This window comes from Netta rufina (assembly GCF_964035555.1).
Source record: "Netta rufina genome assembly, chromosome: 21".
In the NCBI taxonomy this organism is placed as follows: Eukaryota; Metazoa; Chordata; class Aves; order Anseriformes; family Anatidae; genus Netta; species Netta rufina.
This window is the reverse complement of record NC_140145.1, coordinates 7,505,804-7,527,787: the sequence shown is the minus strand read 5'-3', so window position 1 is coordinate 7,527,787 and position 21,984 is coordinate 7,505,804. Positions and strand designations below refer to the sequence as shown.

Genomic DNA, 21,984 nt, shown 5'->3' with positions numbered 1-21,984 from the left:
ATGGGGCGAGGTGTCCCGTACCTTCAGGGGGACGGGGAGGGCTGGGAGGAGGAAGGGAGCCCTGCAGGGGCCGGGATGGGGACGCGCGACTTCGATTCCAAGCGCACAACAGCAAACACCCACCAGGCTGGTTTTATCTTTTTCTTTCAGTCACATTTATTGGCAGTTGTGGCAGCTGGTACCGTTTAGGAGTGTTGTTCCATAAAGCAGTTGCAGTACAAGAAGGGGGCGTTATTTCAGGAGGGGGGAGTATTAGCACCAAAAGGGAGCCGGTGAGCTTTAGAAACCTTGCAAAGATGTGCTCGAGAGTTGGGGGGCCGGGCGTCGGGCAGCTACTGCTGGATGCGCCTGATGGACTGGATCTGGGAGGTCTGGGCGTGCGAGCCCCACTCTCTCCAGTGCTTGTAGTCTCCCCCGTGGTGGTCGGCCTCCAGGACGTACTGGTAGCCGCGGTACCCGGGATACTGGTAGCAAACCCAGCTGGAAGAAACGGAGGCGTCAGGCGGCCGTAAGGGGAACGAGAGGTAAGCAAGGGAGTTACGGGGCGTCCCCCCTCGGGCTGTGGCAGCAGAGCGGTGGCCGTGGTTTGTCCCTGCTGCTAAGCCCAGGCACGTTGGTGCTTGGTGGCCCTTTGCCCGTCACTTACGCGCCGCAGGGGATCTTCATGGAGCCCACTTCGTTGTTGGCCCAGCCCATGGCCTGCAGCGAGGGGTAGTCGTCGCTGATCTCCCACTGGCGGCCGATGAAGTTGTCTTTCTCGAAGATGGTGATCTTGGATTCCTTGTGGTTCTGGGATGGAAGAGCAGCGGGTGAGGGGGAGGCAGTGCGCCCTCCCCAGACGCAATTTGGGGCAGCGGCACAAAGGCTGCCCCCCCCCCCCCCGTACAGCACAGTTTGGAGGGTTTCCTGGGGGCTGTGTGCGCAGCCCAAGGGATGGGGACGTTCAGAGGCCCCGGGGCTGGTGTGAAGGTGCTGGGGCAGAATCAGGGCTTGTCCTGGGAGGCATCAATAACAGCTGTGCTCATGTACAGCCGGCCCAGAAATTCCCTTTAAAGCTTTAGAAAACAGAAAAGCTACAGCAAATCCTTCTGGGCACTAGGGGAGGAGCTGAGCCCACTCTAAGAGCCTCTGCTGCCTGCACAGCAGTTTTGCCCTTCCTAACCTCAGTCTCTTGGTCTGGGGGTATTGCCTGGGAGCCTTCGCTCTGCCTGGGCTCAGAGACGTGCGAGCTGGGAGCTGCTGTGCAGCCCGCTGCTGCCTCCAGCCCCCTGCCTGGCTCCGTGCTGGGGCAACAGAGGTTGCTGCAGCGCAGACACCTGGGGGCAGCTCCTGCCCTGCCCGGGGCAATTCCTGCCCTGCCTGTGCCTCTGCTGCTGCCGGGACAGGAGGCTGCAGGCAGCCCAGGAGCGGGGGCACTCACGGCAGAGCAGACGGGGCGGAAGGACATCAGGCGCTCGATGTGGTAGGCGTTGCTGCCGCTCCAGGCGTCCCAGCGCGGGTACTCTCCCCTCTCCAGGATGAACTGCTGCCCGCAGAAGCCGGTGTGCTCGTAACCGACCCAGCTGCAAAAACAGAGCGAGGGCTGCCAGGGCTTCCTGCAAGCAGCTCTGGGCATCCTGCTCGGGGCTGGCACCGGGACGTGGATGTAGGTGCAAGGAGGAGGTTGAGGTCTGGCCTCTGCCCGCAAGCCCGGGTGCTTGGGAGGAGAGGAAACGGTGCTGGATGTGGGCAGAGCACCCGGAGAGGGTGTAACAGCCTGGCTAGTGCCAGAGAGGCGTTCAGCATGGCATCACCAGCATCCCCTGGCTGCTGCAGGGGGTGGGATCCCACCCTCAAGGGGCCCAGCCTGCAAACCTCGGTGGGGGTTCGCTTCCCCAGCAGAGCTCTGTGGCTGTCTGCGTGGGCTGGCATCATGTTAGGGTGCCAAAGGACGTCTCCAGCAGGCTGTCCTCTCCCAAACACCTCATTTCTGCCTTACTTCCTAATTACAGCCTGGCACAGCTGGAAAGACCTGAATTCCTCATGCCCAAACCAGGCAGAACCAACCTGGCTCTGGGCAGGCCTGGGAGCTGTCGCCTGTTTCTTTTTTGGGTCCCTCTACACTGAAAACAACAAGGAGGTGAGAGGGACGCCTCCACCCTGCAGGATGCAGTTTGCACACCCACACGAGAGCCTGCCCAGCACCTACCCCCAGCCTGGGCACCCCACAGGGTGCAGACCCCTCCTGGGCACGTCCCCGTACAGGGACTGGGGATGGGACATCCACAGCTGAGGGGAGCAGGGAGGCAGAGACTGGGCTGGGCACTGGAAGGAGGGAGGCACAGTGCTGTGCATCCTGCAGGCCTGCTTATGGGGTAGAGGGGATGCTGAGGGGCACGCCGAGTGGGGGTTTGAGGGTTTCTTGCCACTGACCAAAGCTCAGCCCTGGTCCCATGCCCTGCAGTCAGCCTCCGAGGAAGCAAGGTGAACAGCCTGGCTGGGAACACGTCAAGTGGAGCAGTGAGCTGATTACGGCGCGAGCACACATGCTGCGGTAATCCCATTAGCATTACAAATCCTAAATATAGCAGTGCAAATCTATCTTGTCTGCTTCCCCAGCCCCAGCGGGATGTTTGCCATGGGGACTGCTCCTTACGCACAGCGTCTCGGAGCAGCTCGAGAGCTGTCTCGCCTGTTACAGGAAGGTTCCTGCGTGCAGGGAGAAGCCTGGCTCTGCTCCATACCCTAACAGTGACCGGGGCAGCTCAGCTCAGGCTGCAGGAAGGCTCTGCTATGGCCCTGAGGAGCAGGGCTGGGCCCTGGGCTGAGAAATGGGGTTCTTAGGCATGGTGCTTCATAGGGTTACATGGGTGAATGGGGACCAGGCTGAGCTTGTGAGCCAAGAGCCCCTCACTGAGCACTGATCTTTGCTGCATCCTCGGGCATCATCCATGCTGGGCACTGAGGAACTGCAGCACGACTGCTCCCAGACCGCGGGAGGCAGTTTTAGATGATGCCAAAGGTGTTGCTGCTCTCCCCTGGCCCTGTGTCCATGCTGGTGCTGCCCAGAGCTTGCTGCTCTGCCCTGGCAGGGGTGGGATCCCAGTACCTGGCTTCCCCTGGCTCCAGCTCAGTGGGGTGAGACTTTCCAGCCCTGCACGTGCTCAGGCACCCCTTGCCCTGCCAGCCCCCCCACCTGGGAAAGCACCCATGCCACGGGCAGCCGGGTACTCACGCGCCACACTCCACCTTTAGGGAGCGGATGTTGTCGAAACCACACTCCATGATGTTTGGACAGGCCGAGGTGAACTCCATCCTCTTGCCCTGGAAACCTTCTTGGTCGTATACGGTGATCTGGAACAGAGAACGAGCTGCCACATTGCGAACTGCCCGGCAGTGGCCCCAAAAGAACCAGCACCTTTTCCAGAGGGTCATGCTCCATCTGGGGAAGAGCCAGCTGGCATCCTTTGGGCTTCGATGCAGCACCACATGCCTTCATGCATCCCGGTGCTGCTGGCCCCGCAGCGCCCTGCCTGGTGCTGAGGGAGCCACATGCCAGCCCCTGCTCCGCTCTCTTGCTCACCCCTGTGGAGATCAGTCCCTGGGGCAGCAGCACCGTCTGGAGCCATTCTGGGATGGGAGGGTGGCAGAGCTGTGGCTGGCATATCTCCCAGCCTCTGCTCTGAACACTCGAGGGCAAAGAGGATTAACGGGAAAAGGGTGAGGGGGAACTCCCCAGGGGCTGTGGCTGACGCTGTCCTCTCCATGCTTTGGCAGGATTTTGCCCTGCTTGCACACGTGCTTCTCCTTTCCCTCTCGGTTCCCTCTGTGAACTGGCTTTGTCCCCAGTGCTGTCACCATCCCTGGTGCCCTCAGGGCTGCTCTCCACCTTGCCCTGCCATGCTCAATGCCCCTTTTGCAGCCCTTGTGCCCTGCAGTCCCATGCCCACCTTGCCAGCATGCCTTCACCCACAGGGGAGGGCAATAAGAGCGTGTGGCTTTGGGGGCTGCAGTAGCTGCCTGGCATGGCACAATTTGTCACAGCAGGGCACAGCCAGGCCAGGGTGCTGCAAAGAGGCTTATGAACCCCCGGAGGTGTTTGAGCAGGCAGGAGGCATGCTCCTGTGCCTTGTTTTCTTGGCTCCCCCGGCCTCACTCCCTGTGGTGCAGCTTTTCTGGCTGGGGAGGACCGGCTTTGCCCCCTCCCTGTCTCCCACCTCCACGCCTGAGAGGCAGCGGGTGCAAGGACGTACCTTCCAGGGGCCCATGGGGACAGGCAGAGGGTTTGTCTGAGCCATCTTTGCTGCTGGAAAGGTATCTGGGGAAGGAAGGAAAAGCAATCGGTGTTGCAGAGCACTGCCACGCATCCCCCTGCCCGCTCACGGGTCTCTCCGTGAGATCCTCACCAGCTGCAGGACGGTGTGGGGGGCACAGAGGTGGCTCAGGAGACACAGACAAAATGGGGTGCCCCGTCCTGCCCGCAGCCTGCCCACCACCACCACGGGGCCCCTTCCCTCCTCCCAGCCATGGCACGGAGCCCGTGCACCCATTTCACACCGGGATGCAGCGCTTGGTCCACTTCTTCTTCCCCCAGCCATGGTGAGGAAACCCCAAGACAGTTTGGGGAGCACACTCTGCCCTGTTACTGGAGAGGTCCAAGGGACCCTCTGCTACCATCCCTACCCTGGTGATGCCTCCCTTGGGCACTCCATCCTCACCTCGGGACAGCCTGAGGTGCCAACAGGGATGCTGTGCCCCACCAGGCAAGTGCTGGGCACGGAGATACCCCACATCATGGGGGGCTCTCTGCCACCTGCTGTGCCCGAGCTGCCAGCGGGGACGTGTGGGCCCTCCAGGTACCTCCGGCTCCTCTCCTGCCACCGGAGAGGAGCATCTGCACGGTGGCAACGGGGCGAGAGGGGCTGGGGTGGAGCGGGGCCGGCCCCAGGACTCACCTAGCTCAGGCGGTACTGCTGCTTCGCCCATGTCATGTCTGCCTACTTCAGCGGCCCGGCTTTTATAGGGAGCTGCTGGCCAGGAGCCGCTGCCAGCATTTGCGGAGCCGTCAGCACAATGCTCTGGCTGGCATTGTTCTGCTGATCCCCAGAGATTTCAGCAGCTCATCCCCATGGGCCCGGCCACATTCTTGGGGAAAAAAAAAAAAATAATAAAGGAAAAAAAAAAATTTGATCATAACAAAAATAATCGAGGCTGCTGTTTGCACAGATAATCTTGGGCGTGAATGACTCAACATTTTGGCTCTTCTGGCATTTTCCAGGGGCAATGCACTGTGCCGTCACGGGGCTGGCCTGGCCTGGGTGCAGGTGAGCACGGGGGGGGACAGCATGGCACCATCTGGGTGAGACTCGCTCCGCCGGCCATAGAGGGTCCCTGCCTCCACCCCATGTGCTGTGGGGTGACACAGGGACTGTGGGGTGGCACTGGGGCTGTGGGGTGGCACGGGGGCTGTGGGTCAGCCACAGCCCCATGGCAGCAAGGGGGCCGTGAGGCTGCTCCTTCCAACATGGTGGGAGCTGCGGGACCCCTTGCCCACATGTCCCCAGAGCCACACCAGGCCCTCGGTACGGTGCTGGCTCCCTGAGCTCACACAGCACCGCCATGGCCTTGGTGCAGAGCCCGTGGGGGCGGCAGGCCTGCCATAGGCCTGGGCGGCACTATAGGCCTCGCGGTAACCATGGCAACCTGGCGCACCTAGGCCTTAAGCCTCACGGTAACCATGGCAACCAGGTCCTGCTCCCCCTTCCCCGCAGGGCTCCCTCAGGGCCATGGCGGGGCGGGTGGTGCAGGCTGAGGGTGCCGTGGGGGATGCAGGCTGTGGGGTGCCACGGTGGGCACGGGCTGTGGGTGCCATGGCGGGCGTAGGCCGAGCCGCCGGGGGTCAGGAGGCGAGCGTGGCGGCGCGGGCTGCTGCCTCAGCGCATGGCTGCCGGCACAAAGCGCCGCCCGCCCGCGTCTGACTGCCCCTTTTGTCCTCGCAGCACAAAACAAAGCGCCCCGTCAGCGCGGCCCGCAGCCCGGCCTGGCGCGTGGCCTGCGGGGACCCCGGCAGGGCGGCATGGCCGGGGTGGGGTGTGCGGGGAGATGGGGCAGCCCTGCTTTGGGGTCGTCCTTGGGGATGGGGACGGGGGCACCCTGAATTAAGGGGGTTGGGGTGGTGGAGTGGGGGGAAGCAGAGTGCTGCTGAGGTCTGACACTGACACCATGGCTGATTTTGTTGTCACATCCCAGTAAATTTGGGGTGGGGGGCGGCTGCCCTCTGGCCAGCCATTGAAACACAGCCCACAAAGTGTCCCCAGGTGAATCGGGGCACCCTCCCCAGCAGCACGTGAACCCCTCTCAGCACACACATCCTCCAGCGTGCCTTTTGGGGACCCTGCCAGAGGGGGATATGGGCTGGAGCACATCCCCAACGCCCCCCCCAGCCCCCTGCGTATGCCCTGCAGGCATGGAGGCTTTGCCAGGAGCGTGGTGCCGCTAGAGGGAGAGCTCAGCCCGGCCAGGCAGCTCTGCAGCTGGCGCATGCGGGCGTGCAGCAGTGTGCAGGGGGTGTACGGCACCGCACACCCCTACACCCACACACAGCCGGTCTGTGAACAGAAAACACCACAAACGGTCCTTGGGCAAAGCCCCGAGCTGGCAGCCAGCACCGGCCACAAACAGGGTGGGGAAGAAACCCCCTTTATGCACCACCTCGTGTCGGGCATGGCCACAGCATGGCACCCAGGGGTGCTGCAGGTCCCCCCTGCAGCTCACACCGAGCCCCTCCTGGGGGCAGATCCCCCCGCCGAGGACAGGGGAGGATGGGAGCGAGGGCCTGGGGAGCCACCGCTGCTGCCACAGCGCTGTCGGTCCGCGGGCTGTCAGGAACAACTGGTTTTTCTAGATCCCGGAGACTATAAAAAAGCAGTGACCTATTTAGCAAACCCCGTGGCGCTGCGAAGCGGCTGCCTCCCCTCCCAGCCCAACTCGGGGCCCTCGCTGCCGTGGCCAGACGTCTGAGCCTGCCGTGGGCACTCCAAAATGCTGCCAGCACCCGCTGCACCCCGTAAAGCTGTGCGCAGCACGGGGAGTTTGTAGGGTGTGAGATTTGCTGAGTAAAGCCCCGCACAGCTCCGTGCGGAGGGAGGGCTGCTCAGGGCAGGGCTGGTGGGGTCAGACAGGCTCCCGCAGACGTGTGCTGGGCGTTTTGCCATGTGCACGGAGGTGTTCATCATCGGGGAGGTGCACACAAGGCTCTGTAAGCCCCTCGATGCTGCCCTGAGGCTCGGTGGCCCCAACCAACGTCAGCTCCAACCGACGTCAGCCCCGCTGCTGCCTGCCCATTGCGATAAGGGAGCAGGAGCTGCCGCAGGCTCTAACTGTCGGCCGGGCTGTGCTGGGAAGCAGGGCACCGAGGTACAGTAGCATGACATGTCCCCTTGCAGCAGGACAAGCCACCTCAGCCACCGACCCTCCGTCTCGCCCGTCCCCCTTGCCGCTCTCCAGCTGGCCGCGGCTCCCCGTGCTCAGCGCCACGTGCCCAGGACAAAAGGAGAGCACCACAAAAGCAGCAGGCAGCTGCGCTCACGGCTGCCGTCCTCCATCGCTGCAAGGGCTGGGCCTCATCTGCTGCTAGGATCCGGGGCTGGGAGATGAGGGAGACAGCGGGGAGGAACTGGAGGCAGATCCCAGTGCCATGGGTCCCTCTGTCCATGCAGGGCTTTGGGGCAGAGATGAACACTGAATAGTGATTTTGGGACGAGCTTGTGGCTGCCTGACTATGGGGTCCTCATTCCCTAAGCTCTCTCCAGCTTCCCCAGGCTGCCAGCCCTTACCATGCATGCCAGGGTGCCCCAACGGGGGTTTGCAGCATTTCTGGGCTGTGCCTAACCTTACAGACACACTGCCCGGAGCTGGACACGAGTGGAAGGGGCATAACAAAGGCACTGCGGTGCTTGGTGCTGGTTGCTGACCACGTGCTGCCTCCTGTCCGAGGCAGCGGGCATCCCCCGGAGCCATCAGCTTCCTGCACCCAGCCCTCCTGGGGACAGGTGCCATGGGGAGAAGCACCGGCTATGAAATGGTTCTGCAGGCAGCTCCTCCACCTCCTGCTTTGGATTCTCCAGCTCAGCCCACACCGGTGGATACAGGGATGGTCAGCCTGAAACCCTCCCCTTGCCGGGTGGACTGCCCTTGGTTAGATCCTTCTGAAAAAGGGGGACCCCAGGAGCACGCACACCTCATCGCTCCCACACCCCCAAAGCAGCACCTTTGCCAGCTGCGGGCACCGTGCAGGCTGTCCCCAGAAGCTGCCCGAATTCCTTACAGCACCAGGGTGCTTTCCATCGCGGGGTGCGATGTGCCACGGGGTGGGGACTGCGTGCGCTGGGGGGCTGCAGGTTTGTGCCATAGGATTGCGTTGTGCTGCACTTCCAGGGGGTGTGAGCGTGCTCTGCGTGCACCAGCAGCGTGCGCCAGGCTGTGCAAGAGTGTGCGTGTCTGCTGGGGGTGTTGGGGGGGAGTGTGCAACCCAGCTTATGGCCAGGTGGGTGCGTTGCTGGGTGCACCGGGCTGTAAGTGCACTGGGGTGGGGGTGTGTGTGCACTGGGGGTGTGTGCACTGGGGGTGCGCCTGCACCAGGGTGTGTGTGTGTGCATTGGGGGTGTGTGCGTGCACTGGGGGTGTGTGCACGGGGTGTGTGTGTGCGTGCACGAGGCTGTGTGTGTGCATTGGGGGTGTGTGTGTGCACTGGGGGTGTGCACCAGGCTGTGTGCGCGCACTGGGGGTGTGCCTGCACCGATGCGGGCGTGCGCGCTGTCTGTGCACCAGGGGCGCGTGCCACCTCCGTGCGTGCGTGCACCGGCTGTGTGCGCGCACCGCGTGTGCGTGCCTGCGTGCACCGGGTGCACGCGCACCGGGGCGAGCCCCGCATCCCTCGCACTCTCCCGGGGGGGGGGGTCGCAGCACCTCGCCCCCCAGCCACCCCTCTCCATCCCATCCCGGGGCCGCGCCCCGGTGTTGCGGGCGGCGCGCGCAGAGCCGGCAGTGCCCGCCCCGGTACGGAGCCGCCCCCCCCAGCCCCTCCCCGCCCCGCCCCGCGCCGCCGCCGCCGCCGCCGCCGCCACCGGGGCCCGGCCCCGCCGCCGCCGCCGCCGCTGCCTCCAGCGCCGGGGCCCCGCTGCGCCTCCGGGTGAGTGAGCGAGCGCCCGGCACCGGCACCGGGACGGGGCTGCGGCTCCTGCAGCGCGCTCCCTCCCCCCCCTCCCCGGATCCCTTTTTCCCTTCCCTCCCCCCGGTCCGGGCCGCGCCGGTGTGCGTGCGCGCGCGTGCGCGTGCACCCCCCCGCCGGCGTGCACGCGCACGGGGCGCTGTTGTCCTGCGGTGCCCGTGTTTGTGCATCCTCCTCCTCTTTCTTCTTTCCTGACCCCCCCCTCCCTTCCCCTGCTGTGCGCTGCGCCCTTGGGTGCCCCCCTCCCCGTGCCAAGCCGTGCCGTGCCGTGCCGTGCCGGGAGCTGTGCGCGCCCCCCATGGGGGGCATTTGGGGGTGGGGGGTGCTGGGGATGCTGTCTCCCCTTTTTTGGGGGAGGAGATTTGGGGGCAGGCAGCCTGGTCCTGCTCGCATGGGTGTCAGCAGGGAGAAAATTCAGGTGTGGGCCCCCCCGTGCTGCCAGGGAATTGCACTCAAAGCCATTCGCCCGGCTCGCCGCTAAGCAGTGGTCCCCTGGCACCCGGGTCACCTTGCTGGGGGTGCTGTGGGGTGTCCAAAGGGGTGGTCTTACAACAAATGAGGGGGGCTGGCAAAGCCCCTGGGTGCTGCAGTGCCTGCCGATGCGTTAATTTGCCTGGGGAGCAATATATAGAGCGGCGAGGGCTGGGACGCGTGTCCAGAAATAGTGTGGTTTCCAGCCGGCCTCTGAGATGCAAATCGCTTGGTCAACGAGTGTTGGAGCTAAACTTAGGGCAGATGCTGAAAAGCGTGGGCCCACAGCACGCCAGGAGAGCAGCAGCCACAATTCCCTCGCCTCGGGGGTCCCTTGGAACCAGGGGACCCCCACCCTTGCACCCAGCCCTGGGCAGAGCCAAGCATCACCGCAGCGCCTGCGCCGGCCCTGGACTTTGCCCGCTGACGAGCTGTGGCTCAGCTCTTTGCCGTGGGCTGGGCCCTGCTGGGGGTCATGCTGCAAAATGGGGTCCCAAAACGTGCTGCGGGGCAGCTGGATGTCTGCTGGCGGCCCTTCGTGTGGGCAGTGGGGTGAAGCCCCCTTGCAGGGGGTGTCCTGCAGCGGCGGACTTCTCCTTCCCCACCAGCCGGTTGCTGAATCTCTGCTGTTCCCAGCACAGAGCCCGGCGGGGTCACTGCTCTGCAGCGGTGTTTTGTAACGCTCAGGCTGTTTTATTGCCCTGGTTTGGGGCGAGGCGGGCGCTGGGGCGCGCCGGGCACACACACCCCACAGCCCAGGGTGACGCGTTGAAGCTCTCCCGGCACGGAGACGCGTTTGCCAGCCAGCCGCGTCCTCTGCTGCTGGGTTCCTGCACGGGAAGACCCAAAATCCAGCTTTGGGCAGAGCCCGGTGGTGCTGGAAGGAGTTGTTCTCCTCCTGACGCATCCCGGCATTGTCCGTAAGGGCAGGCAGAGTGGAGAGCTTTGGAAACCCCCTAAATCTTCTGCGGAAATCTTGTGCCGGCGTCCGGCGAGGAGGCGAGGAGCTGTGGCACAGGTCAGCCGCTGCATGGGAACAGCTGGACATCGCTGCCAGCAGCTCCCTGGTCCTCAGGACTGTCCCCAAACCTGGGGCACAGCCGGGGCATGGGGGTCCCGAGGGGGTGGGTTCCAGCCTCTAGGTCCCACCGCCGGCACCGTGGGGCGGGCAGGGGCCGGCAAACTTGCGCTTCAGGTCCCCGTGTCGGGAGCGCGTCGGACGAGATTGCGTCGCGGGGAGGGAAGGAGTGGCCCCGAGTTTCAGTGAACGCCTTCCTCCCTGCTGGGAAGCTGTGGGGCCACGGGGCTCAGCACCACAGCGGGGGAGCCCTTTGGGGGTCTTGGGGGGGTGGCTTTGTGGTCGGTTCCCCTACGGCTGTGACCTTGCGGGTGATGTCCTCCCTGCCCTGACAGCCCGCGTGTCGCAGCAAGCGCCTTGCGTGCAACGCGCGGGCGAAGCCGGCGCCCGCGGCCGCCTCTCCCCGCCGTGTGCTGGCTCATGCACGCTGCCACCCCAACACGCCTGGAGCTGGATAATCCCGGAACGAGCCCGGGCTGAGCCGGGGAGGGTGCGCGGGGTGATTCAGGAGCAGGGGAACGCTCAGCGGCCACCCCCTGCTCGCAGCACCCGCCTGCGCCCGGCTTTTTCCAGTGCCTGCATCCCGTTGGCGTCCTTGGGATCACGGGGCTTCCTTGGGGACAGGCAGCGACCCCATAAGAACCAGGGGGAGGCCGGGGGGCTGTGCTTGGCCGTGCTGGGGGGGCCTCGTGGCTTCCAAAGCTCCTGCCCCTTGTGCACAGTGGCCTTGCGTGGGGTGCGCGTGGCGGTGCTGCGGGCTGGTGCTGCTGGCTGGTTGGCGCTGCTGGCTCATTAGCGATGCAGCTCGTAACGCTCCTTCCCCCTTTTTGTCGAGCATACAAAGGCCCGGAGGGAGCATGTGTGTGGGGGAGAGGAACGGCCGAGGACAAAGAGCGGTGCTGGCCAACGGGCTCTGAAGGGCCTCGTCCCTCAGCAGCACCTGCCTGGCGGGCTGCGCCGGCCGCTCTGCCCGTGGGGTTCCCCGCGGTACCCGGGGAGGGTCCCGGCAGCCCCCGGCCCCTTCGGTGCCCCATGGTGAGCTGGGGGTGCCTGGCACTGCCCTGGCCAAACCGTGCTGCTCTGGGGATGCCCAAGCAGGTGGGGTCACCGGTGGCACATATCAGCAGGAGGGGTGCCGGTGGTTCCCTCGCTGCCATTGCTGGCACCGAGGCCACAGTGGCACTGCCCTCGTCCCCAGCATGAGGAGAGCTCGGACACGGGGCACAAAGGGCCCTGTGTCCTGCTGGGTGCATCTGGGGGCACGTGGCCCTGCGGGGAGGTGGCACAGGAGGTGGGGATGCTGCGCTGGAGATGAAGCATGGCTCTGCAGACACGGCACGGCACGGCATGGCATGGCACACGGGCATGCCAGGTGCCCACGGAGCCTGTGCCTGTCCCCGTGGGTCCCACAAACCTTTCCCCGCCGGAGAGCTCCAGCGCAGATGCTTGGAACGTGGGGACTTTTCCTGTTGTCCTTTGTGCCGAGGTTCAGTTCCTGCGCGGCGCGGCTTCCTGCTCTGTTTATATATAGCTGTCAGTCCGTCCCTCGCTGCTTTTCCACCCAGCTGTTTGATTTTTGAGTTGTTTATCCGCAGCCCAGGCGCACAATGGAGGTCGGTGGGTGGCTGGCGGCCGCGCGGGGAGGCAGCGCTCGCCCCGGGGCCGAGGCTGGGGGTGCCCCGGGGCCGTGTGGGGGGCTCCGGGGGGGTTCAGGCTGTGCGGTGGGGCCCGGGGCCGGCCGTGCCATGGCTTTGCTGCAGGCTGGGGCCCTCCCCCTGCGTGGGATGCCCTAATGAAAGAGCGACTGTTCCTGGAGGTCGCCGCAGCGTCACGAGTTCTGCGTCGTCCCGGCTAAAATTAGGCGGTTATCAGCCTTTTGGAGGGATGCGATTTCACAGGTTCCTGTTTGTTAGGGGGGCACTCGGCCAGGGCTGTGTTTGGGGGGCTCCCTCCCCGCTGTCCCCCCTGGGTGGGGACACTGCGCTGCTGTTCCCTGCGTCCCTGCTGGCTTTGCGGTGGCCGAGGCTGGGGCCAGCTCCAGAGAGGCCTCTGTGCCTTCGACAAGGGGCTTTTGAACCAGCAGGCGAGGTGTCTGCGGTGCCGCAGGCTGTATTGCCTGGGGAAACATCCACACCAGCAGAAACCGCTGCAAACATCACGGGCCCTCGGGAAACCTCCCTCCCCTGCCTGCCCGTGCGGCTCCCAAACTGCCTGAGGGGTCCGTGGGGGCCTTGCCCGGGCTCTGCTCTCATTTTGGGGCGTCCCAGACGTGGCCTGGGCTGGGGGTGGCAGCAGGTGACCCTTTGGGGACACGGGGTCGGTGCTGGCCGTGGTCTGACCGTGTCCGTGTGTCGTTCCGCAGGCAGGCGGCCGTGCCGTGAGCAGCGCCCCCAGCAGCACCCTGCCGCGGGGGCGAGCGCGCCCCGAGCCCCCCTCCACCATGTTCAACCTGATGAAGAAGGACAAAGAGAAGGATGGGGCCCGGAAGGAGAAGAAGGAAAAGAAGGAGAAGAAGGAGCGGATGTCGGCGGCCGAGCTCAAGAGCCTGGAGGAGATGAGCATGCGCAGGGGCTTCTTCAACCTCAACCGCGCCTCCAAGCGGGACTCCAAGGCGCGCCTGGAGATCTCCAACCCCATCCCCATCAAGGTGGCCAGCGGCTCCGACCTGCACCTCACCGACATCGACTCCGACAGCAACCGGGGCAGCGTCATCTTGGACTCGGGCCACCTGAGCACGGCCAGCTCCAGCGACGACCTCAAGGTGGACGACGCCAACTTCAAGGGCTCGGTGCTGCAGCGGGCGGCCAAGTTCGGCTCGCTGGCCAAGCAGAACTCGCAGATGATCGTCAAACGCTTCTCCTTCTCGCAGAAGAGCCGGGACGAGAGCGCCTCGGAGACCTCCACCCCCTCTGAGCACTCGGCAGCCCCCTCCCCGCAGGTGGAGGTGCGTGCGCTGGAGGCTCAGCTCGCCAAGCACGGGACGCCCCCGGGACACCCCCGTACCCCTCCTGCCGCCTCCTTTCGAGCCAGAGTGCCGGAGCTGGTGGGCAAGAGATTCCCCGCAGACCTGCGGCTGCCCGCCCTGGTGCCCCCGCAGCCCCCCGTGCCGCGGCAGCTGGAGCTGCAGAGGCGCAACACCGGCGATTTCGGCTTCTCCCTGCGCCGCACCACCATGCTGGACCGTGCCCCCGACGGGCAGGTGTACCGGCGCGTCGTGCACTTCGCTGAACCCGGCGCCGGCACCAAGGATTTGGCGCTGGGGCTGGTGCCGGGCGATCGGCTGGTGGAGATCAACGGGCGAAACGTGGAGAGCAAATCCCGGGACGAGATCGTGGAGATGATCCGGCAGTCGGGGGAGACGGTGCAGCTGAAGGTGCAGCCCATCCTGGAGCTGAGCGAGCTGAGCCGCTGCTGGCTGCGGGGCGGCGAGGGGACGCGCCGCGCCACCTGGGATGTGAGTAGCGGCGTCCCTGCCGCCCGGCTGGTGCCCCCGGGTTTCTGCCGGCCGCCACCGTCCTCGCGGCGGGTGTTTGGGTTGGCACAGGGCGTGGGAAGCAGCGGGCGTTGCAGCTGCTCCCGGCTGCAGCAAGCACAGGGAGGAGCGGGCGGCCGTGGCGAGGATGCGGGGGCGATGCCTGCTGCGCTCCGGGAGGCAGGACGCTGCTGAGGAAGGAGTCTGCAGCTGGCTCGTGAGTTCATACTGGTGGGTTTTGGCCCCAAAATGTTCAGCGTGAGGCTGTTTTCAGCCTTTCTCCTGCTGGAAGGGCTCTGGAAAGGCTCTCCTTTGGAAAGCCTGTGCATTAACCCAGGTATAAGTGAAGGCAAAGCATCCGTGCCAGCACTGAGACACAGCACGATGCCTACCAGCCCCAAAGCCCCCCGCGCCCACCTCCCCCTGCCTCTCCTCCCAGGGAGGAGCGAGGTTTGGCAGGGAAGGGAGCTCGGGGGGAAACTTGTGAAGCTTTGCAGGAGGGGAGTGATGAGATTCCCCTCCTGGCTGTGCCCCCCCGGGCACGGTGGGGGCGGCGCGGCGTGCAGCGCGATGGGGAGACGGAAAGTTTGCAGAGCCCGATGTGCGTGGCTGGTGCTGTATAAATAGAAACTTAATGGCTGCGTGACCCACATCTTCCGCGTGTGCTGCTGGCTCTGCTGACCCTGCCGCGGGCTAACCATCACCCCGGCCAGCTTCCAGCTGTTTCCCTGGATGCTGAGACCCCGCAGAGCTGGGCAGAGCTGGGCCTGTCCCCGCCGTGTCGCTGGTGACCGTGGTGTGGGGAGGCTGCTCCTTGAGTTCCCCGAGCAGGTGCCAGTGCTGCAGGGTGGAGCCTGCACCAAATCTGGGTGCTGGCTTTCCAGCAGCTCCTCCTTGGAGCCCTGCAGCGTGGCCAGCTCTGGAGAGCTGCTCAGGGCACTGCTGGCTCCAGGACAGCCCCGAGGGACTGGGGCTGGGGGCTGAGGGCCACGGCTGCCTGCCTGTGGCTGCCACTCTTGCTGCAGCACGCCACTGTGGGTGCAGGTGCATGTTTGATGTAAGCACGTAGGGGCTGGTGAGGTGCTTGTGGCACCAAAAACGCAGTGCTGGGGCTGGGGAGGGGAAGGAGGAAATGCCAGTGCCCTTGGAGCAGCCGGGGCTGCGGGGGAGATGCCGCAGCATATGGCCTCGTGGCGGGTGCTGGCACGGCCAGCGTGCGCGGGCAGCAGCTATCTGCTCCCACCGTGCATGGAGAGCACAAGGAGAGCTCTCTGCCCGCCCTCCCCCTGCCTCCCCCATGCCTCTCCGGGTTTCACTTTTCCAAAAAGCCACCAGAAAGCCGAGGTGGAGGCTGTCAGGGCTCTGCGGTGGGTGCTCTGTGCTCGGTAACAGCGGCGCCCTTCCCTTTGTGCTGCAACCAGGCTGTGCCGGGCACTGCGGGGTCAGTGCCTGCAGGGGGTTAAAGCATAAATCATAAATCATGGCAGGAGCAGTTCCTGGAAAGGAGCCGTCCCGTGCGCTGACCACAGACCGCTGCTTATCTTCAGGATATGCAGCGTAACGGGGCGGGCGCCTGGGCTGCAGCCAGCTCCCCACCGCCATCCCCAGCCCTGCCGTCCCCGTGCTCCCTGTCCATTTTCTCCGGCTCGGGGCAGGGGCACCTCTCCACGTGAGCTCGTCCTGTGTCCTCGCTGGGGACCCTTGACCCTCAGCAGGGACACGGGGGGACACGGCCGTGGCTTTGCAGGTGGAGCTGGTGCCAGCGGCAGTGCCGGGGAGTTGGGGCAGGCAGTGGGTGCAGCCGGGGGCCGTGCAAGGTGCCGGCGCGCGCAGGGAGGCCCGGCTCTCCCCCAGGCCCAGCTAAGCTCCCTGGAATGCTTCTGGTCCTAATTTAAATAAAAATGATCCTTTTTGAAACAGGAAATTATAGGCATATTTTGGGCTGTTGCTCTGGGAGCCCCTCCCCGGCTGGAGCGGGGAAGGTGCCGGGGTTTAACCCCTCCACGGAGGGGCCCCCACCGAGCTGCCCCTGTCCCTCCGCCTGTCCCCGAGGTGGGGACACGTGCCGGAGCCAGGAGGCAGAGGGTGCGATGCTTGGGGTGCTCTGGGCAGCCACAACCACTCTGTGAGGTTCATGGGGTCTGGCTGGCGGCACAGCACTTTGATGGGGAGCGGGGGAAAGCCCCACCACAACCCAGCCGCGCTCCCGGCGCTGGGCAGCCGATCTGGCTGGGCTCCACGCTCCTATTTATTTATTTACCCTCCAAATTCCTCGGGCAGGGCCCAGGCATGCGCCGTCCGGCTCTGGTAGGGCAGAAATATTCCAGAAACGCGCCCGACCTCTCCAGCACTTCAGCCAGACCACAGGCATCCGGCGGCCGTGCCGGCGCGCCCCGCGTGCCCTGGTTGCCCCGCGCCGGCCTTTGCTCGCCCGCCGGCACCCGGGGCGCACGGCTGACGTGCCGTGGTGCAGCTGGCTGCCAGCTCCTTGCTGCGCCCGGTGTCCCACCGTGGTGCTGGGACATGGGTGGACGTGGCGGTGGGACGCGTGTGGTCCCCAAAGCGGGGCGGTGGGGAGGCGCTGGGGGCTGCGGGGTTGGGGCTGTGGGATTTGCAGTGCCCCCGATGTGATTCCTCCTCCTTTTTTGTGTGTTCTCCGTGGAAAGCTATCCATTTGTCATTTGTTCTGCCATGGGGACAGTGCTGTGGGGTGTCCCCAGCACAGGGAGCCCCAAGGGGCTGTGGTGCCCAGCGGGTTTGGCTGTGGGGCCAGTGCATCATCCGCGCACAGCCGGGCTGTGGGTCCCTGTGGAGGCAGCCCGCGGGCACCGGGCCCTTCCCAGCTCTGTGGCCGGGGATCTGGGGGATGCTTGGGACCCTTTTGGTCTCATCACAGGGGTCTGTGTGCGCTGGGCTCGCCAGGGAGGTGGCCGTGCCCCTCGGAGCCCACAGGTGCTGACTTCCAGGCGAAGCCACGTGCCTCTGGCCGGGGCGATTCCTGCAGTCACGGCCGTGCCCATGACCCCTTTGCTATTACACCGTGCCTGCTGCTGGTGCTCCCTGGGGACGCCGGTGTCACCGTGGCACCCTCTGCCACGTCACAGCAGCAATGCCAAGGGCATTTTGGCCACCTGTCCCCGCTCTGTGCCCCAAGAGAGGCGAGTGCTGAAGGTTTGGGGCTGCCGTGCGGGGCCAGAAGGGACGTGTCCTCAGACAGGGACATGTGTGTGTGTCCCCAGGGTGGGCAGGGACCTGCTCAAACACCTGGGATCCCCGCCGTGCCCGTGCCCTGCGCTCGCTGCCCTCACCAAGCGTCTCCTCGAGGTTTGGGGCAGTTCCTGCGGTGCTGCCGGTGCGCTCCGCTCCCTGCTGCCGGCCCCTTCCCGGCACGCACCGCGTGGGGAGGCCCCGGCCTCACTCGCCCTCGGTGCCGGTCCCGTGCCTCCGGGGAGACCTCGGTGCTCGGAGGGAGCCTTGCAGTGGACGCGGCCATACGGGGGCCGTGACACCGTGCTGGGGGCGGCCGGGCTGGCGTGGTATAACTGCGGTGCCAACCCTCATCCCTGTCCCACCGGCACGGGGACAGCCCCCCTGTGCCACCCCCCATGGTGCACGGGGCTCTCCACCCCCGGTAGCATTTCGGGGGGCTGCCACGCTCTTGGCAAAGCAACGCTCTCCACCGCTCCCCCCCAGCAAGCATCATTGGGGCCACGAGGAGTGCGGGAGCACCCGACCCCACTCCTCAGCACACGGATCCCGCTCCACAGGGGCGGGCAGTGGGACAGGGGGGGGGCCGGACGCTTCCCCCCCCGTGGCGCCAGCCTGCCGCGGGCCCACATCACTTCCTCCGTCGGCGAAGAGGCCCCCGCTGCCCGAGCTTCCCCCCCGTGCGCCCTCCGCCTGCTGCGCGCGCCGCCGGGGCCCTCGCATTCCTCGGCTATTTTTAGGGTGGCCCTATCAGCACAGCTGTCCCCGCGCCGCCGCGCGCCTCTCCCACCACCCTGAGCCCTGCTCGTCCCACCGGGAACCCCGCTGCCGGCCCCGCGGTAAGGTGGGGACCCCGGCACGGCTGGGGGGGACCCCGAGGGGGACGCGTGGGGGCCACCCCCGTGGTGGGATGGGAGCCGCCGTGGTGGCCGAGGGCTGCTTGTGGCAGGGGACCCTGGTGCTGGTGCCATGCGCCGTGGAGGGGAGGGCACCGGGGGTAGAGGATTTGGGGGCTCCGTGGGCAGGTTTGTGCCCAGACCCCCCAGGCAGGTTTGTGTCTCAGTGGGTGGGAGGGGGCCTAGGTGCTGGGGATGGGGGGAGCAGGGTGCTGTGACCCCAAACGGGTGGTTTGGGTGCTCCTCTGCGCCCTGTGTTGGCAGGGGTGGTGCTTTGTGGACCCCCCCAATGGGCAGCGCAGGATTGGCCCCGCTGGGTTTTGGAGACCCCACCGGGTCCCTGCTTGGGCTGCCTGACTGCTGGCATGGGATCAGGCTCAGAATAGCCCCCCCGGCGTGCCGAGTGCGTGCCCAGGGCAGAAAATATCCCTTCCCTCACCCCGCAGCTGCTTACTGCAGCGGGCTGGCCCGGCACGGGGGGAAAATTGGGCACGGTGCTGCCGTATGAGCAAAGGGGCTTTTTTTGCACAATGAGTTCTGTGCCTGTCCCCGAGCGGTTCCTACAGGCTCCGTCTGCTCGGAGGCTGCGTGGGGCTGGGTCAGCTCAGGGTCCTGAGACCCCCGAGCCTTCCCTCTCACCTCTCCCTCTCTCCCCCAGCCAGGGCTGCGGCTCCATGAGACATCGCCATGGCCTTCTCATCCCGCTTTGCGTTCTGGGAGCAGAAGGGAAGTCTTGCTCGCGTGTGCTCGCACCCCACGGTGCCCACCAGCTCCCCCCGTTTGCCCAGCACGCGTGCCACATCCAGAGCAGCGCTCCAGCGGGGCCAAAATTCCCCCCCTGGCACATTAAGTGGCCCTTGAGCTGCCCTTGTGCCACGCTGAGCAAACAGGCAGCCGCCCCGCACCCCGTCACTGCACGGCTGCGGCCACGAATGCACCCCCTAACACACTAACCACCGCTTCGTGCGTGGCTGGTGCCTCCCCTAACACGGTGTGAACCCCCTCATGCTCGACATTACCACCCAGGACACCCCGAATTGGCAGTGCTGAGCCCAGAGAGCTGAGCTGGTGCCACCGCCGTGCGCCGTGCCGCTGGGCTGGCGGCGGGCGGGATCGCTTTCCCCCCCGCGCACCTTGCCTGTTGCTCAGCGCTGTGTTTAGCTCAGCTGTCAGAGCTAAGTTGAGCAACGTGCGAAAAGCCAGAAGCCTGCGCGGGGAGGAGCGAAGGGGCTTTATTTACCAGCTCGCTCACCAGCTGCCAACGCAGCCCCTCCTGCGGCGGGGAGCGGGGCTGCGCCGCGCTTTGGGGTTTGCGGGGCGCGCCTCGGAGCTTCGCCCCCTTTTCTCAGCTGGTGCCGTCCTCGGGCTGGACCGAGGCCTCGTGCTCAGCAGCAGGCTGCAAATTTGGGCTGTTTCACCTGCTCACACAAAGGCTTCCTCCCCCCCGAAGCACGGAGAGCGCCGGGCTGCGTGCCTTTCCCCATGGTGCTGCTGGAGCAGGCGGCCGGCACCGAGCCCACCGGGTCGCCGCGTCCCCCCGCGGCGGCTGAAACGCGCCCCTCTTGTTTGTCTGACCCTCAGGTTAAGGACGAGGACAAAGCCTTAGCTGTGAAAAGACCCGGGAAGGAGGACGGGGCTGTAAGTGCTGCAGGGCACGGGGATGGGGGCTCTGTGCCGGGATGGGGCTCGCCCTTGGCTGCGGTGTGGTGGCACCTCCTGAGAGGGTCGTGGGCTCAGCGTCCCCCCTCCTGGAGCTGGTGTAGGGCAGCGTGTGGTGTGCGGGTGGTTTTGGTGGTGGTGGGAGCTGGCACCTAGCCGCAGGGGTGCCCGGCTGTAGGTCACAGCAATTTTTGCCCCTCTGGCTCACCAGGGCTCGTCCCTGCCCTGCAGAGCCCAGCAGGACGGGGGCTCGGTGCTTGCTCTGAGTGACCGCAGGGAGCTGTAGGATGGTTCAGGGAGGGGGCTGGATGTCTGGATGTCTCCAACACGCGTCCTGTGGTGCCTGAAATCTGGCCAGGAGCCGTGCTGGGACCCCAGGCACCAGCCCAAGCTGCCCAGCACAGCCACATCCCGCAGCACAGGGGTTCAGAGTGGGCACGGCACCGTCAGAACTCCTCTAACCCACCCCTATCTTTGTGGCTGCAGCCAGAGAGCCCGAGCGCCGCGAAGGATGCGGCACCCGCACCCCCAAAACCTGAGCCCCCGAAGAGCCCCGAACCGCCCCCAGGGACCGGGAAGAGCCCGGAGCCGGTGCTGAACGGGGCTGCCAACGGGCCCGAGGGTCCCGCAGCGGGCACCGAGGCACAGGGGGACGACGGGCAGGGCCTGTCCCGCCGCAGGGTGGTGCGGGTGGTGCGCAAGGTGGTGCGCAAAGTCCTGCCGGGGGAGGACGCCGGCGGTGCCAGGGAGCCGGTGCGAGATGTCAAGTCTCCCGAGCCCGTGCCGCCCCCCAGAAAAGAGGAGCTGGGCCCCCCTGCCCCCCCACCACCGCCCCCCGCTGTGCCGGCCGCCCCCGCCAAGCCAGAGCCCAAAGATGAGATCTCAGCGGGGCTCAAAACCCTCATGGCCAAGGGCAAAACCAAAGAGCACCGCCCGCGGCTCCGGCCGGGAGACAGGCGAGAGGAGAAGTCCCCCGAGCCCTCGGGGGGCAAAGGAGCCGCCGCGCCGGGCTCCCCACCTGCTGCGGGGGACACAAAGCCGTCCGTGTCCCCGGGTGCCAAAGCCAAGCTGGAGCCTCTGGCGCAGCCTTCGGGAGGCAAAGCGGAGCCGCCAAAGGCACCCGCCCCCAAGCCCACCGCCCTGGAGAGGCACAAGGTACCGCTGTGTGCACGGCTCTAACCCGGCGTGGGTGTGCGGCACGACCCGCAGGGACGCCTCGTCCCGCGCGGCGGAGCATGGTGTGAGCTCACCAGCATGGTTTGCAGTGTTTTTGGGGTGTTTTTGGGGTGTGTGGTGCCGGGCTGGGGTCACTTTTTGGTGTGTCCGGGTGGGTGTTGGCCACCGCATCACGCTGCCCCTTGTCTCCCCACCCTGCTCGTGTGGAGAAGAAGCAGCAGCCCGGCGAGAAGCGACAGACCCCCGCGAAAACCACCCCGGGACCCCCCCAGCAGGTGCGTGGGAGCAGGGACCAGAGATTTGTGGTGCCAGGAGCTTGCCAGGGCTGTCCAGGGCAGTGCTGGGTGCCTGCGGGTGCCCCAGCACGGGTGCAGGTGGGCAGGGCGCTGTAGGTCTGCGCAAGGGAGGTGCCCTGCGTGGTGTCAGTGGGCTTCAGAGCCAAAAAAAAGCACCCGTGATGTGTGCCGGCGACGTGCCGGTGCCAGCCAGCCCGCTGCTAACGGTGCTCTGCCTCCAGGCTGCCCCCGGCCCCGCTCCCCAGCTGAGCCCGTCGGAGGAGGCGCAGCGCCGGCTGGAGAGGATCTTCACAGCTTCTGTAATTTGGGGAGGGGGGGGGGAATTTGGTGATTGTGCGTGGCCCGGTGCCCGGTGCTGGATGGGGACGCTGCCCCGTCCACGCCGCGTGCTCTCCCTTGGTGTTTGCACCGCCGGTTTTTGGCCGCCAGCCCCGTGGCCCCGCTCTGGGCGCCGCTGGCTGGTGGGTTTGGTGATCGCTGCCCCGAGCAATGTGCGTGGCCGTGGGGAGCTGCGGTGCCAC

The 21,984-nt window shown here is 66.1% G+C and overlaps 2 protein-coding genes across 13 annotated transcripts in view; one reads left to right on the top strand and one right to left on the bottom strand.

Annotated features, from left to right (window-relative positions):
- Window positions 1-332: 332 nt before the first annotated feature.
- On the bottom strand, window positions 333-4,965 carry CRYBA1 (crystallin beta A1; the record flags this gene model as incomplete). The annotated part of the gene is made up of 6 exons (XM_084299513.1): window positions 333-480; window positions 647-789; window positions 1,421-1,562; window positions 3,215-3,333; window positions 4,233-4,297; window positions 4,935-4,965. The coding sequence occupies 6 exons, from the start codon at window positions 4,963-4,965 to the stop codon at window positions 333-335; spliced, it is 648 nt and encodes a 215-aa protein (XP_084155639.1).
- A 4,139-nt stretch (window positions 4,966-9,104) lies between these two features.
- Window positions 9,105-21,984, top strand: part of MYO18A (myosin XVIIIA) — a 36,335-nt gene continuing 23,455 nt past the window's right edge. For 2 of the 12 annotated variants that reach the window (XM_084299484.1, XM_084299481.1), the window contains exons 1-6: window positions 18,153-18,275; window positions 18,991-19,059; window positions 19,915-19,970; window positions 20,478-21,146; window positions 21,377-21,442; window positions 21,685-21,762. In XM_084299484.1, coding sequence (XP_084155610.1) covers window positions 19,020-19,059; window positions 19,915-19,970; window positions 20,478-21,146; window positions 21,377-21,442; window positions 21,685-21,762 — 909 coding nt within the window. In that variant the 5' untranslated portion in view covers window positions 18,153-18,275; window positions 18,991-19,019. Of the gene's footprint in view, window positions 9,170-13,119; window positions 14,212-18,152; window positions 18,276-18,990; window positions 19,060-19,913; window positions 19,971-20,477; window positions 21,147-21,376; window positions 21,443-21,684; window positions 21,763-21,984 lie in introns of those variants that run through there. The other 10 variants (XM_084299488.1, XM_084299486.1, XM_084299487.1 and 7 more) reach the window with 7 other exon arrangements.